General features: G+C 37.1%; 2 protein-coding genes across 3 annotated transcripts; one reads left to right on the forward strand and one right to left on the reverse strand.

Annotated features, from left to right (window-relative positions):
* The first annotated feature begins 74 nt into the window (after window positions 1-74).
* mmab (metabolism of cobalamin associated B) lies at window positions 75-4,302 on the forward strand. 2 transcript variants are annotated; one of them, XM_048188635.1, is made up of 9 exons: window positions 75-280; window positions 395-459; window positions 2,127-2,220; window positions 2,309-2,366; window positions 2,665-2,737; window positions 2,853-2,950; window positions 3,443-3,507; window positions 3,612-3,671; window positions 3,755-4,302. In XM_048188635.1, the coding sequence occupies exons 1-9, from the start codon at window positions 177-179 to the stop codon at window positions 3,774-3,776; spliced, it is 639 nt and encodes a 212-aa protein (XP_048044592.1). In that variant the 5' UTR covers window positions 75-176; the 3' UTR covers window positions 3,777-4,302. The 2 variants fall into 2 exon arrangements, with proteins under 2 accessions (XP_048044592.1, XP_048044591.1); XM_048188634.1 differs by having other exon boundaries at window positions 77-280; window positions 3,772-4,302.
* Window positions 4,303-5,362: 1,060 nt separating this feature from the next.
* aldh3b2 (aldehyde dehydrogenase 3 family, member B2) lies at window positions 5,363-16,104 on the reverse strand. Its single transcript, XM_048188629.1, has 10 exons — window positions 15,099-16,104; window positions 13,143-13,338; window positions 12,019-12,129; window positions 10,146-10,266; window positions 9,966-10,051; window positions 9,791-9,872; window positions 8,729-9,118; window positions 6,246-6,412; window positions 6,068-6,167; window positions 5,363-5,945 (listed from the first exon to the last, which is right to left on the reverse strand). The coding sequence occupies exons 1-10, from the start codon at window positions 15,149-15,151 to the stop codon at window positions 5,746-5,748; spliced, it is 1,506 nt and encodes a 501-aa protein (XP_048044586.1). The 5' UTR covers window positions 15,152-16,104; the 3' UTR covers window positions 5,363-5,745.
* Window positions 16,105-16,218: the final 114 nt, after the last annotated feature.

Below are 16,218 nucleotides of genomic sequence, written 5' to 3' on the forward strand. Positions count from 1 at the left end.
AATTCGCCTATCAGGATGAAGCTCTCACAGTCACCGACTCTCAAACCACCAATCGTAATTCGCACCATCTCGCGTCATAGGTTGCGTGATAGAACGCCCGTCTACGGGCAGCAGAAGCTGTCAAAACGGTTAATAGTAAACACAGAAGCGCGTTTGGAAATGTTTTAGCGTTTACGATGTTATCTTTGTGGACCAGGACCACAGGTCTACACCGTGCCCTTCGTTTAGGGACATGTATGAGCATAAAGCGGATGCAGCCGGTGTGGGGGGATGAAAAAAGGTAAAAGGACTGTTGCAGCTTTGAAGCCCATATCCCAGGTGTTTCAGGCTAATGTAGCCAATGAACTTCAGTGTATTACTTTGTATGTTACCATTGTTTTCTCCCTTTTCCAAGGTATGCCAGCACATCTGAAGAAAATAGAAGGATTCCCAAGATATACACAAAAACTGGAGATAAAGGTTATTTATTTTCATACTTTAAGCATTTGTGCTGGCAGCCTTTATGTTGGGATTTTGAAATGATCAACATTATATACAGTATCTCACAGAAGTGAATACACCCCTCAGATTTTTATTATATATTTTTATTTAATTACACCCCTTAATATTTTATTATATCTGTTCATGTGACAACACTGAAGAAATGACACTTTGCTACAATGTAAAGTAATGAGTGTACAGCGCGGCCTGTCCTGTTAAAGGAACCTGTCCTGTTAAACCGCTGTATGGTCTTGGCCAGCATGCTGCAGCTCAGTTTCAGGGTCTTGGCAATCTTCTCATAGCCTACGCCATCTTTTTTCTGATCCTCAGAGAGTTCTTTGCCATGAGGTGCCATGTTGAACTTCCAGTGACCAGTATGAGAGAGTGAGAGCGATAACACCAAATTTAACACACCTGCTCCTCATTCACACCTGAGACCTTTAAAGGAACACTCCACTTTTTTTGAAAATAGGCTCATTTTCCAACTCCCCTAGAGTTAAACAGTTGAGTTTTACAGTTTTCGAATCCATTCAGCCAATCTCCAGGTCTGGCGGTACCACTTTTAGCATAGCTTAGCATAGTTCATTGAATCGTATTAGACCGTTAGCATCTCGCTCAAAAATTACCAAAGAGTTTCAATATTTTTCCCATTTAAAACTTGACTCTTCTGTAGTTACATCATGTACTAAGACTGCCGGAAAATGAAAAGTTGCGATTTTCTAGGCCGATATGGCTAGGAACTATACTCTCATTCCGGCGTAATAATCAAGGAACTTTGCTGCCGTACCATGGGTGCAGCAGGCGCAATGATATTGCGCAGCGGCTGTGACCCCCTGCTTGCACAGGGAGCGTGCCTTGCAACCATGGATACATTTGTGAGAGGCGCTGCCTAATATCATTGCGCCTGCTGCACCCATGGTACGGCAGCAAAGTTCCTTGATTATTACGCCGGAATGAGAGTATAGTTCCTAGCCATATCGGCCTAGAAAATCGCAACTTTTCATTTTCTGTCTTAGTACACGATGTAACTACAGAAGAGTCAAGTTTTAAATAGGAAAAATATCGAAACTCTTTGGTCATTTTTGAGCGAGATGCTAACGGTCTAATCAGATTCAATGAACTATGCTAAGCTATGCTAAAAGTGGTACCGTCAGACCCAGAGATCGGCTGAATGGATTAGAAAACGGTAAAACTCAACTGTTTAACTCTAGGGGAGTTGGAAAATGAGCCTATTTTCAAAAAAAGTGGAGTGTTCCTTTAACACTAACGAGTCACATGACACCGGGGAGAGAAAATGGCTAATTAGGCCCAATTTGGACATTTTCTCTTAGGGGTGTACTCACTTTTGTGGTCAGCTGTTTAGACATTAATGGCTGTGTGTTGAGTTATTTTGAGGGGACAGCAAATTTACACTGTTATACAAGCTGTGCACTCACTACTTTACATCGTAGCAAAGTGTCATTTCTTAAATGTTGTCACATGAAAAGATATATTTACAAAAATGTGAGGGGTGTACTCACTTCTGTGAGATATTGTATTTACTACAAAATTGGAAAGTATGTTACTGGGTGCTAGAGTTGCATGTCAAACTGAAAGTGTTAGGTTTGTGTAAACATTGCTCTGTTTTCAATGTCTCACCTCATTAGGTTTTTCCAGTACCTTCACAGGTGAGAGGAGACCAAAGGAGGATCATATATTTGATGCTTTGGGAACAACAGATGAATTATCATCAGCAATTGGGTAATGGATAGAGTTAATGTAGCATAATGTGTGGGTCAAATAACTCTAAAATGCTAATGCTAATAAAACTCCTGATTCCCTTTTTCAGGTTAGCAAGAGAATTTTGCATTGACAGTGGCCATTCATTTACAGATCAGCTGGAGAAGGTCTGTTTCTCTCTGATGTTTGCATCAGAATTAATAATTTTAACTACAGTGTATCTGAAATTATTTGGACACTTAAGCCACTCTTTAAATGCATGAATTGTATTGCTTTATATATATAAAAAAGGCATCTGCAATTAGATTTCGCCACTTTCCACAGAATTAATTCCACTTTTCTGAGTCATTTTTGCAGTTACTTTTAACCAACTCATATCAAGTTGATTTTAGTGGATGTACAAAGTCAGCTGACCTTACATTTTTGCATGGTATGAGTGTCCACATACTTCTCTTGTCTGTACAGATCCAGTGTGTACTACAGGACGTAGGATCAAATATTGCCACTCCACGGTCATCAGCTAGAGACAGTCACATCCGTAAGCTCTAATCAGAATCAAAGGACTTTTTCAATTTCCAAATGCACTTTAATATTTAATAGTATAGATTAGCAGTAAAATATGAGCCTTATTCTGATGTTCCTGTTCCAAACAGAGAAGACAAAGTTCAGCTCTCAAGCTGTGATTGAGCTGGAGAGGTGGATTGATTCGTTTACAGAGGAGCTGCCTCCACTCACCAACTTCATTCTTCCTGTATGTATGTTCCAGAAATATGTATGCTTACATAATCTCTAGAGTTGAAAGGCAATTAGACCCTAGATGGGTTGTTAAAGTCACCATGAAATCAAAATTACCAATTCATATTTTTATGTAATTTTGCAGTATTGAATATAAACAATTTGTCGGGGGCCAGGCACATAATTTTATTTTTTTAATTAATGTGCCCTCGTAATATTTATTCAAAATAACTTTCCCTCCCTCTTGCAACAACAACGTGTTTACTGGTGAGAGGGCGGGGCATCCTGTCACTCACATGAGATCACAGCAATAGCAAACTATAACGATCCAATCAATTTCCGATGGACAAAATCAAGTCCCGCCCCACTTTTCTTTTTTTTTTGGATATACGTCACAAAATCGCAACTTCCATTTCATACTGACTTTAAAAACATGTTGATGCCAGTTAATATTGTAAGTAAGGTGATTACTGATGGAAAGCCATTTAATCTCACACTCGATTTGCAGTCAGGAGGGAAAAGCAGCGCAGCTTTACATGTGGCCAGAACAGTGTGTCGACGGGCTGAACGCTGGTCAGTCTGACATACACGTGCACACAAACAATATTCTGTAAAGTTTCTCAGTTCCACTTGTGTTATCTTACTGCTCTGTTGGTGTTAAATGTTATGTATTACAGTGTTGCCCCTGTTGTCCGTTCGGGTGAGACAGATGCTGAAGTTGCCAGATATCTGAACAGGTATGAACTTATTCTATTCTCATTGTCATTATATGTAAGTTTTCATTTGAATCTATGAATTTTGTGATTTAAGTAAAGTGAAGACTTTTTGCTTCCACAGATTGAGTGACTACTTGTTCACGGTGGCTAGATATGCTGCAATGAAAGAGGGCAATGCAGAAACAGTCTACAAAAGACCTGAATAGGGGAAGAAGAAAACATCTCAGTGTGTCATCTAAAATTTCAACCATGTTCCTCTTGTTTCCAATATATATATATATATATATATATATATATATATATATATAATAAAACATCTGAATACAAAAACACTGGTCAGGCTTTTTACAGAGAACAATGTATAAAGTTTTTGAGAAGCCTAACAATAAACATTTAGGGAACATTTTGATTGGGAGAATTTCTTACACTTTGCAATAATATTCTGATGGATTTGCTGAAAAGTTATTGAAACTTTGTTCTATATTCATGATCCCAGAGTTTACCTTCATGCAAAGTTAAATTGGTCATTTTTATATATATATGCATCATTTGGAGTAACTACTGTGGTAAAATTGTTTTAATATTACCATCTGTACCCTGAAAATGATGTTGATTTTATGAAATATATAAATACATCAAAGTTTAAAATGAATCAGCCTTGCATTTTACTGCATTTTTTATGTATACTACCTTTCAAATTTTGGGGTTGGTAATATGTTTAAGTTTTTAAAAGGAGTCTCTTGTGCTCACCAAGGGTGCCTTTATTTGATCAAAAATACAATAAAAACAGTAATATTGTGAAATATTATAATTTCAAACAACCCCTTTTATCTTATTTTTTAAAATGTAATTTATTCCTGTGATGGTATTTATACATTTTCAGTCTTCAGTGTCACATGATCTTTCACAAATCATTCTAATATGATAATTTGGTGCTCAAGAATAATTTCTTATTATTATCAATGTTGAAAACAGTTGAGTTGCTTAATATTTTTGTGGAATCTGTAATACATTTTGATGAACAGAATGTTCAAAAGAACAGCATTTATTTGATAAAAGAAATTTGTAAATGACTTTACTTTCACTATTGATCAATGGGTTAGTTCACCCAAAAATGGTTCAGTGAGGCCTCTATTGAGAGCAAAGCCATTGAAACTCTCAAGATCCATAAAGGTATTAAAAACATATTTGAAACAGCTCATGTGAGTAGTGGTTCTATCTTAATATTATAAAGCGATAAGAATACGTTTTGTGCGGCAAAAAAACCAAAACAAAATAACGACTTTTCAACAATATATGGGCCGATTTCAGAACACTGCTTCAGAGCTTTTCGAATCAAATCAGTGAATCGGAGCGCCAAAGTCACGTGATTTCAGCAGTTTAGCCATTTGATAAGATATCCGAACAAAGACTACAGAATAACACTTAAAGGGATCCAAATCACTAATTCGAAACAAAAGATTCATAAAGCTCAGAAGCTTCATGAAGTTTTTTTTTTTTTTTTTTTGGCGCACAAAAAGTATTCTTATCTATTTATGATATTAAAGGTAGAACCACTGAAATCACATTAACTGTTTTAAATATGTTTTTAGTACCTTTATGGATCTTGAGCAGTTCAGTGGCTTTGCTCTCAATAGAGGCCTCACTGAGCCATCGGATTTCATCAACAATATCTTCATTTCTTAAGGTCTTACGAGTGTGGAACGAAAAAAAAAAAAGATTACTGACCCCAAACTTTTGAACGGTAGTGTATGTTTCCATGACAAATAGCAATAGTGTTTTTTTCTCCATTGAATGAAGAACTTGCATTATTGTTTTATTCTTATTTGTAAGTAACATAAAAGTGCAGTTTACTCCAAGAGGACTGTCCCTGCAGATATTGTAGCGTTACAACATTCTGTATAGTTGTACAGTGGGTTGCAGACAGCTGCATACAATATTGAGTTCTACAGTACAGAATCAATGAACATTCCTGTGTTTTAATACATAAGTTGATACATGGGTTTAAAAATAGTTTTATATGAAATGATTAAAGAGACTTTCCCAGCGAGGGTAAAAAGGCATTTGATTTGTGTCCTCACTGCAGCAGTGGCTCTTACAGAATAGTGCACCAACCCTGACTCTTCAGATTCAGAGAGCTGGCCAGGCTGACCAAGGACAGGTTGCGGTCCTCATAAGGTGGATAACGCAAGAATGTCATGCACTCAATCCGTGTGGTTCGCAGAAGGCAGGACTTCTTATGAGAGAATGCATCAAAACTGTACCGACCATGATAGGAGCCCATTCCACTGGCACCTGTCAATGAAATTCTGAGCGTTTACTGGATTCACGATTTTGATGATTAAACTCTTTAGCAAATAGTGTTTGCGCTGCCTGATTTCTATACACGCTGTAATCAGATAAAAAGAGTGCCTCACCAACTCCTCCGAAAGGCATTCCCACCATCACACTCTGTAAGACGCTGTCATTCAAACAGAAACTTCCGCTGGATGTTTCATTCATTATCTTGGAAATCACCTTAGAATAAGAGTTAGAGTAAATGCCTGTTTATGAATGACATATATAATTTTTACATTTTGTAGGGGAAGTATTAACCTTGTTGTAACTGGAGTAAGCATATACACACAGTGGTCTCTCTCTGGAATTGATGAAAGTCACAGCCTCGTCTGCATCCTGGACTGTCAGTATGGGAAGAATGGGTCCAAAAACATCCTGCTGCATGATTGGATCAGACTCCACGACCTCCGTCAGAACAGTTGGTGCTTCATTTGAAATATCAGAAAATACATTACATTAATAATTATGCCTTTTAGGCAATATCATTTTTATCCTTTTTTCTGGATTTGGTGCCACTTATTTAGTTATGTATGGAGGGTTTTTGTATAATTAAGTACAGCTTAATTGAAAAATAAAATTCCCTTCACAGGTGATATTTAACTTGTTTTCATCATATATCAAATCTTATATTTAATGTCAAGCATGCGCTTTACTGACACTTGTCTTATTGGTAAACATGTACGTTAACTTTGAAATTTAAAAAAAAACTTTATTTAGTCCGAAACAGTTTGCTGTGTTGGAAATTACACTGAAAATAATAGTTGTAATAAAATAAAATAAAAAATGATAGAAATATTTTTCATACAATAAATTGCTTATAATTATTCCAGTCTATGTACAGATGATAATATTTTTGCTTGGTTTTAATCATTTATTTTCATATTTTTAAGGGTAAAACATTTCATAGATAAAGGGCATTTAATCATAGCAAATATAAATAAAGGCATAATAAAAAAAATCCAAGATAGTTTAATGTGACCTTTATACAGTGGGTATGGAAAGTATTTAGACCCCCTTAAATTTTTCACTCTTTGTTATATTGCAGCCATTTGCTAAAGTCCATTTTTTTTTCCTCATTAATGTACACACAGCACCCCATATTGGCAGAAAAACACAGAATTGTTGACATTTTTGCAGATTTATTAAAAAAGAAAAACTGAAATATCACATGGTCCTAAGTATTCAGACCCTTTGCTCAGTATTTAGTAGAAGCACCCTTTTGATCTAATACAGCCATGAGTCTTTTTTGGGAAAGATGCAACAAGTTTTTCACACCTGAATTTGGGGATCCTCTGCCATTCCTCCTTGCAGATCCTCTCCAGTTCTGTCAGGTTGGATGGTAAACATTGGTGGACAGCCATTTTTAGGTCTCTCCAGAGATGCTCAATTGGGTTTAAGTCAGGGCTCTGGCTGGGCCATTCAAGAACAGTCACAGAGTTGTTGTGAAGCCACTCCTTCATTATTTTAGCTGTGTACTTAGGGTCATTGTCTTGTTGGAAGGTAAACCTTCGGCACAGTCTGAGGTCCTGAGCACTCTGGAGATGGTTTTCGTCCAGGATATGCCTGTACTTGGCCGCATTCATCTTTCCCTCGATTGCAACCAGTCGTCCTGTCCCTGCAGCTGAAAAACACCCCCACAGCATGATGCTGCCACCACCATGCTTCACTGTTGGGACTGTATTGGACAGATATTCTCCACACATACCGCTTAGAATTAAAGCCAAAAAGTTCTATCTTGGTCACATCAGACCAGAGAATCTTATTTCTCACCATCCTGGAGTCCTTCAGGTGTTTTTTAGCAAACTCCATGCGGGCTTTCTTGTGTCTTGCACTGAGGAGAGGCTTCCGTCTGGCCACTCTGCCATAAAGCCCCGACTGGTGGAGGGCTGCAGTGATGGTCGACTTTCTACAACTTTCTCCCATCTCCCGACTGTATTTCTGGAGCTCAGCCACAGTGATTTTGGGTTCTTCTTTACCTCTCTCACCAAGGCTCTTCTCCCCCGATAGCTCAGTTTGGCCGGACGGCCAGCTCTAGGAAGGGTTCTGGTCGTCCCAAATGTCTTCCATTTAAGGATTATGGAGGCCACTGTGCTCTTAGGAACCTTAAGTGCAGCAGAATTTTTTTTCTGTGCCTTGCCACAATTCTGTCTCTGAGCTCTTCAGGCAGTTCCTTTGACCTCATGATTCTCATTTGCTCTGACATGCACTGTGAGCTGTAAGGTCTTATATAGACAGGTGTGTGGCTTTCCTAATCAAGTCCAATCAGTATAATCAAACACAGCTGGACTCAAATGAAGGTGTAGAACCATCTCAAGGATGATCGGAAGAAATGGACAGCACCTGAGTTAAATATATGAGTGTCACAGCAAAGGGTCTGAATACTTAGGACCATGTGATATTTCAGTTTTTCTTTTTTAATAAATCTGCAAAAATGTCAACATTTCTGTGTTTTTCTGTCAATGTGGGGTGCTGTGTGTACATTAATGAGGAAAAAAATTTAACTTAAATGACTTTAGCAAATGGCTGCAATATAACAAAGAGTGAAAAATTTAAGGGGGTCTGAATACTTTCCGTACCCACTATATAACAAAAAAAAAAAAAGTCTGAAATCAAACAAACAGACAAACAAACCCTGGGATACACAAGTGCCCATAGTTGAAGAAAAATACATATATAACTCATTGCCATTAACACAATTTTAATAAAATATTGTCTGGCAATGTTACACTGTTTTCACTCACCAATGTACCTCTCCATCTCATTCACCTGACCTCCTATAAACACCTTTCCAGATCGGCACAGCTGGTCTTTGGCCTTGTTGAAGTTCTCCTCATTCACTATCCTGCCAAAGCTCCTGGACTCACGTGGATCGGTCCCATAGAACTGCTGGAGTGCACAGCGGAGGGCCTGCAGGAGGTTTTCTTTGGCATCTACATGGCACAAGATGTAGTCAGGTGCCACAGCACTTTGGCCAGCATTCTGAAATCGTGCCCAGGCAATGCGACGAGCCGTGGTGTTGATGTCACATTGACTATCAACATAACAAGGGTTTTTACCACTCAGTACCAGAGTCACACGGGCCAGTGTGCGAGCAGCAGCTTGAGCTACTTTAATCCCATTCTCTTTATCGCCTGAAAGAAAACAGAATTAAAGCTGTTAGCACAAAAGACTTGGAAATCTCACAAATACATAAATCCATAAAGCTGCAGCACTTTGAGAAGTGTGTGTAAGTTTTAAAATTAAAGGCTTTAAAGATCGTTAAAGTTTTGTGGCTTTTAGTTTGTTTTGAGGACAAAAATAATACTGTAGTCCTAAAAGTTGGCAAAATATATTTAATAGATATTCATATTTAAAATTCATACACGTTTCATACCGTATACACTACCGTTCAACAGTTTGGGTAAGTATGATTTTTTAAAAATACTGTTAATTACTTTTTTTCAACAAGGACGCATTATAATGATCAAAAGTGACAGTAAAGACTTTTACATTGTTATGGAAAAGTTCAATTTAAATTACTGTTCTTTTGAATCCTGAAAAAAATTCCCAAAAGTTCACACACACAAAAAATTGAGCAGCACAACTAATTTTCAACATTGATAGTAATAATAAATGTTTCTTGAGCACCAAATCAGCACATCAAAATGATTTCTGAAGGATCATGTGACATTGAAGACTGGAGTAATGATGCTGAAAATGTGTCCTAAAAGAGGCCTTTAGCAAAGTCCTCACTGATACTATTATCTGATAGGCAATGTGACATCACAGCATCTTAAAATACTCTGGGATCAGCTAGGCCTTACCGGAGAAGAAAACATGATCAAATTTAAGGTCTATAATTTCTGGAATTTCATGTGCTGCTACTACAACAGAGTGAAAGCATTCCTGAAAAATGAAGCACATGTGAAACAATTAGAAAGAAGCAGGATATAATAAACACTGCTGACAGATTCAAAGTATTAATGCTGTTTTACTCACATTGTCCAGGTAAGCTGGTATGAGTCTGTGCAGAAGCACAGCTGTGTGAGTGCAGGTTTCTGGTGGGCTTATAATCACACAGTTACCTAAATATAATAATAAAAAAAATATAAATTGTGATCTTTTAAACTGATTTCTCGTCATCAGCAAACACAGAAATGAACAACGAACCAAACTTACCAGCAGCAATGGCACCTACTAAAGGTACCAGACAGAGCTGGAGAGGACTAGTCCAGTTTCCAATGATCCATACCACACCCAGAGGCTCATTTACCACCAAGCATTCATCAAACGCTGTCGCCTGGGAATAAAACAGACAGAGTTGACCTCTCAGTTGAAAATGAAAAAAATAAATAAATAAAATAAAATAATAATAATAATAATAAAATCTGTAATCTTCTGAAAAACACTTTAAGTTGCTTTGGCAACATTGCCCAACACAATATCCAATGGCCTCAAAAATTAAGCTGTAATATTTCCTGTGGAATGTTCTGTTGTAATTATGATAAATCTGCTTATTTTCAAACATTTTTATAAACAGAAATTGGAAGTATCAAAAAATTTAAATTAGACCACAATTATTTTTGTGATTCCCAAAGTTTCAAGAACTGTATATTCTTCAATAATAATAATCGTTAATAATATTAATGATTATATTATGTAATAAAATAGTATATTTAATTTAAGTTACTTTTAAGTTAAAGGTGCTAAAGAGGATGTTTTGTTTTATACATTTTTGCAATATTACTTGAAATTGCCTTTACAAACTGATAAAAGACTATTTATTAGGTGCACTGAAAGGAATAATATTAATTTACATCATCTGAGGTAGGGCCTTAAAAACATCAGTCAATGATTGGCCCTCTGGCTTGTCAATCACTGCCATGACGTTCCTTGTGCGAGACGAACGCGGCTGTGCGCTCCAGTAACTTTCCACACTCCATCAGCGCCGCATGCAATGTTTTTGTCAGGAGACAGGAGTAACAACTGCAGATTATGAGTTGCCTGCGGTGAGTCTGACATAATGAATCCACTAACACGACACAGTGAATGCCGGTGGTAAACACTCGTGTTCCAATACTCGTGCATGAGTTTTGGGAGGCGTTCCCTCGAAATGAGCTGTGAAGGAGGGGGGTTGTTCTTACGCACGCGCTCATTTCAAAAACTCACGAACAGTCTTTGGTTTCTCAGTCGACGAAAAGATCCTCTTTAGCACCTTTAATTTTAAGTTAATTTACATTTTAAATAAAAATTAGACCTTGATTTTTTTTTTTTTTTTTTTTTTTAACTATGTTAGATTATGTGAAAATAATTGAAATCATCCTGAGGCCCCCTGTTTGAGAACCACTGCTCTAATATTATTAGGTAAAAAAAAATAGTCTTGAAGAAATAATAGTATTAAATTTACTGTAAAAGAATTGTGCTATTTTACCACAAGGCAAACAAATCTGGATCAACACCCTTGTTGACCTTGAAACAACATTTCTATCAATTTAGGGTTCAGTTAAGGGTTAGGATCTTTATAGTGGAAAAAGGTTCTTAAGATTTTTTAAATATTCTTTACACTGAGAAAAAAAAAAAGGTTCTGATCACTGAAAGGTTTGAGTAACCAAAAATTGTTCTTGTAAGGTATCGCTGCGAAAACCCCTTTTTGGAACTTTTATTTTTTAGAGTTCATTTTGCAGTGTCATCTTGTTGCATTGTTGTTGGTTCAGAGGAGTGAAATGGTTGACATCATGAAGCATAAAAAAACATCACCAGGTTTTACATTCATCATCATTTGACTGCTTGGCACGAGTTTATAAAGGCAAAAACTAATAGCTTACTAATCTTGTGACACCGGCTATGGTCTTCGTCATAAGCTACTTTGGCAAGCTGAGAGAAAACACAATGTGAGGCTTTGTGTCTCAGGGAATGAACACATTTCTGTGCCAAGTTTTGTGCATAACCCATGCAAAAACATAAGACATTACAAAATCAGTCCTCTTGTCTTATTCTGCAGCTATTTGTCTCTGCCGCTATTTCAGTCACTTCTCTTCACTTCAGTTTATACCCAGTTGCGCTCTATGCGTTGCGGCTCCATCCATTTCTTCAAGTTGCTGATGGTGTAAAGAGCCTCATTTTTGACTGTCATCAGCTCTGACATCACCGTTTCAAAGCGAGGCTGTATGAGAAAGACCACAAAAAATGCTTTATTCCACCAAAATTAACCTCCAAAACCACCCCTGACACTGAGCATCTCTTAGTTGTTTGTCATTATCTCAATGACTAGTTCTTAAACTTTTACAAAATCACAAAATTGTTTAGTTTTTTGTTTTGTTTTTTAAATGGAAATTAAGCAAATTCATACTAAGTACACAACCATTCAATCTTGGGGTCAGTAAGATTTTTATTTATTTATTTATTTATTTAAAGGTGCTACAGAGGATCTTTTCGTCAACTGAGAAACCAAAGACTGTTAGTGAGTTTTTGAAATGAGCGCATGCGTAAGAACAACCCCCCTCCTTCACAGCTCATTTCGAGGGAACGCCTCCCAAAACTCGTGCACGAGTATTGGAACACGAGTGTTTACCACCGGCATTCGCTGTGTCGTGTTAGTGGATTCATTATGTCGGACTCACCGCATGTAACTCATAATCTGAGTTGTCGATGATCGCGTAAACGATTGGCTGATGTTTTTAAGGCCCTACCTCGTGCACAGATGATGTATATTAATATTATTCCTTTCAGTGCACCTAATAAATAGTCTTTTATCAGTTAATAAAGACAGTTTCAAGTAATATTGCAAAAATGTATAAAACAAAACATCCTCTTTAGCACCTTTAAAGAAATTAACCCTTTTGGTTACACTTTATTTTGATGGTCCTCTTTAGACATTCTGTTCACTATAAGTAACCTTACACCTACATGCCAACAAACTCTCATTAGAGTATAGTTCAGTATTAGTAGACTGATAGTTGACATGTAGTTTCAAAGTTACTTATAGTCAGGAGAATGTCTGTTAGGGTACTTTACATTAAGTGTTAGCAGATATTAACTAGACAGTCTACTAATACTCTACTAATACTTTAATGAGAGTTAGTTGACATGTAGGTGAAATGTTACTAAACTATGGTCAAATAAATAATTTGATAATTAGTTCATGTGACTTATTTGTACAAACTCTTTTCATATTACCTTATGCACATCCCTTCCAAGAGCATCTACAAAGTCACACTCGTGGTCCATCAACATGCGCACCAAAGCCTCCAGCTGGGCCAATCTGAAGCTATCCTGGGCTGTTCGTCTGGCCCTGAAAGCTGCTCTGGCTCTCTTCAGGACCTCTGAACATGCTGTTGCTCCACTCTTCAGACACACATCCTCTATCCTTGTCCTGAAATACAACCACTACCATCTAAATCAGGGATGGGCAACTTGGGTCCTGGAGGGCCACTGTCCTGCAGAGTTCAGCTCCAACCCTAATCAAACACACCTGAAAAGCTAATCAGTTTCTTCATTTTTACTAGAAAGCTACAGGCAGTTGAGTTTTTATTAAGGTTGGAGCTAAATTCTGCAGGACAGTGGCCCTCCAGGACCCAAGTTGCCCATCCCTAATCTAAATGCTTGAGTGAGTGAGATTTAAAGGTGCCCTAGATTCAAAAATTGAATTTACCTCGGCATAGTTGAATAACAAGAGTTCAGTACATGGAAATGACATACAGTGAGTCTCAAACTCCATTGTTTCCTCCTTCTTATATAAATCTCATTTGTTTAAAAGACCTCAGAAGAACAGGCGAATCTCAACATAACACCGACTGTTACGTAACAGTCGGGGTGTACGCCTCCAATATTTGCATATGCCAGCTCATGTTCCCAACATTATGAAAGGCATTACACAAGGGCAGAACGTCTGGATCTGCACAGCTGAATCATCAGACTAGGTAAGCAAGCAAGAACAATAGCGAAAAATGGCAGATGGAGCAATAATAACTGACATGATCCATGATAACATGATATTTTTAGTGATATTTGTGAATTGTCTTTCTAAATGTTTCGTTAGCATTTTGCTAATGTACTGTTAAATGTGGTTAAAGTTACCATCGTTTCTTACTGTATTCACGGAGACAAGACTGTCGCTATTTTCATTTTTAAACACTTGCAGTCTGTATAATTCATAAACACAACTTCATTCTTTATAAATCTCTCCAACAGTGTAGCATTAGCCGTTAGCCACGGAGCATAGCCTCAAACTCATTCAGAATCAATGTAAACATCAAAATAAACACTGTACTTACGCGATTATACATGCTGCATGACGAACACTTTGTAAAGATCCATTTTGAGGGTTATATTAGCTGTGTGAACTTTTTTTTATGTTGTTTAAGGTAAGCGCAAGCTCTTGGGGCGTGGAGCACCAGATTTAAAGGGCCACACACCCTGAATCGGCTCATTTCTAATTATGCCCCAAAATAGGCAGTTAAAAAAATGAATTAAAAAAAATCTATGGGGTATTTTGAGCTGAAACTTCACAGACACATTCAGGGGACACCTTAGACTTATATTACATCTTTTTTTAAAAAGTTCTAGGGCACCTTTAAATTAACGAAAAAATTAAAATTAAATTGACACCTCCATTAAATTGATTAAAAGTGATATTAAAGACATTTATGTTACAATACATTTCTACTTAAATAAATGCTTCTGAACTTTCTATTCATTAAAGAATCCTGAAAAAAATAAAAAAGTTTCTTGAGCACTAAATCAGTATATTAGAATGATTTCTGAAGGATCATGTGACAACTTGAATTGTAAACATATTATACAATATTACTTTTTTCTGTATTTTTAATCAAATAAATGCATCCTTGGTGAGCATAAAGGATATTACCAATGCTAACTTGCTATAAAGCAGTCATTTTATGATTCCAATAGAACCTCGTTGGTTCTAATTTTAAAAAAGAGAATTACAAAGTTTCCAGAAAATCAGAGCAAGTGGGTATAAATTGGTGTGTTTTCTATAGTCACAAATGCACTGTATATAAAGTTTGAGACATAGTAAACTATGAACTAAAAAAGTTAAAGCTAGATGACACCAGCATCCTTTTCATTTTAAACACACAAAAACATTATTATTTTTTTTTTTGTCATACTAACCTCCGCAGGGCTTTGAACCACCTGGTTGGAGAAGGACTTGGTGGGGAGCTCATGGTCCTTCAGTTTTAAAAACAGCTTAAATATCAGCACATCACATCCAGCAGTGCACCATGGGTGAGCAGAACTTCAGCCTCTGGCAGTGCTCTACACACAGACTGAGAAAAAACTATTTGAAAAGCACCATAAGTTAATGCAAAGAGCTTAGAACTGGGGGTGTTATTTAAACAGATTTACCTGCAACGCTCACTGCAAACATGTGACTGTCACGTTTAATTTAAGGACTCGGTTTCGTACATTTTGTCTCTGCTTTACACAGTGCTCTGTTGCTACAACATAGAGCATACATCAGACGTTTCCTTAATTTAATATAGAGCAGAGTTAGAGTCAAGATCAAACCCTCCAAGAGCCAGGCCAAGAGTAGGCTTCTCAAGACCCGGATCAAGATGGTCGAAGAACCACAAATAAAAAATGATTCATTGCAGCGTTTGTTTAAAACACTTACTTCTTTACAATTCACAGTTGCTCTTCTAAACCATGAAATTCTCTCCAAGAAGTTGTGCCCAGGAAATCTCCACCATTAGTACTTTTGAAACTGACTGTAGTCATTTCTTAAGATGAGACTCAGACCCAAATAACCAGCGGCATTATTCAATTTTGAGAGGTTTCAAGTTGAAGATCAAAACTCCAGCTCTGACCTTAGCTGCAATATGACAGTGTTCTAAAGGCTGGAACATACTACATGACTTCTAAATTAAAGGTTGTAAATGTTTACAGGGAAAAAAATAAACGGCATCACGCACTACCAGACTTTTATGTTGTCCGAACATAACGAATGCAGAAACAATCACCTTGTTGCTAGAAGACACATGACACAAATCAGCTCAAAATATCAAACATTGATTGGATGGAATCATAGTCTGAAGCTAAAAAAAAAATAAAAAAAAATAAAACCTGAAATGTGTGGCCATCATGCTCTGTGCCATTTTCTGTGAGATCTGCCAACTTCAATCGCCCAAAATCTGCAGACTACCTCTGACTTTTGGCAACTGGTTTTGACAAAAATCAGGGCAAATGTCATGTAGTATATTCCAGTCCTAACTAGCATCAGATAATCTAATAA

Source organism: Megalobrama amblycephala, linkage group LG4 (genome assembly GCF_018812025.1).
Source record: "Megalobrama amblycephala isolate DHTTF-2021 linkage group LG4, ASM1881202v1, whole genome shotgun sequence".
Classification (NCBI taxonomy): domain Eukaryota; kingdom Metazoa; phylum Chordata; class Actinopteri; order Cypriniformes; family Xenocyprididae; genus Megalobrama; species Megalobrama amblycephala.

Coding starts and splice junctions, on each gene's coding strand:
- mmab (XM_048188634.1), top strand. CDS start 177: ATGTTATCTTTGTGGACCAGGACCACAGGTCTACACCGTGCCCTTCGT. Junction 2,221..2,308: donor GAATTATCATCAGCAATTGG/GTAATGGATAGA, acceptor TCCCTTTTTCAG/GTTAGCAAGAGAATTTTGCA. Junction 2,951..3,442: donor TCACCAACTTCATTCTTCCT/GTATGTATGTTC, acceptor CTCGATTTGCAG/TCAGGAGGGAAAAGCAGCGC.
- aldh3b2 (XM_048188629.1), bottom strand. CDS start 15,151: ATGAGCTCCCCACCAAGTCCTTCTCCAACCAGGTGGTTCAAAGCCCTG. Junction 10,052..10,145: donor AGTAGGTGCCATTGCTGCTG/GTAAGTTTGGTT, acceptor TATTATATTTAG/GTAACTGTGTGATTATAAGC. Junction 5,946..6,067: donor AATGCCTTTCGGAGGAGTTG/GTGAGGCACTCT, acceptor TTTCATTGACAG/GTGCCAGTGGAATGGGCTCC.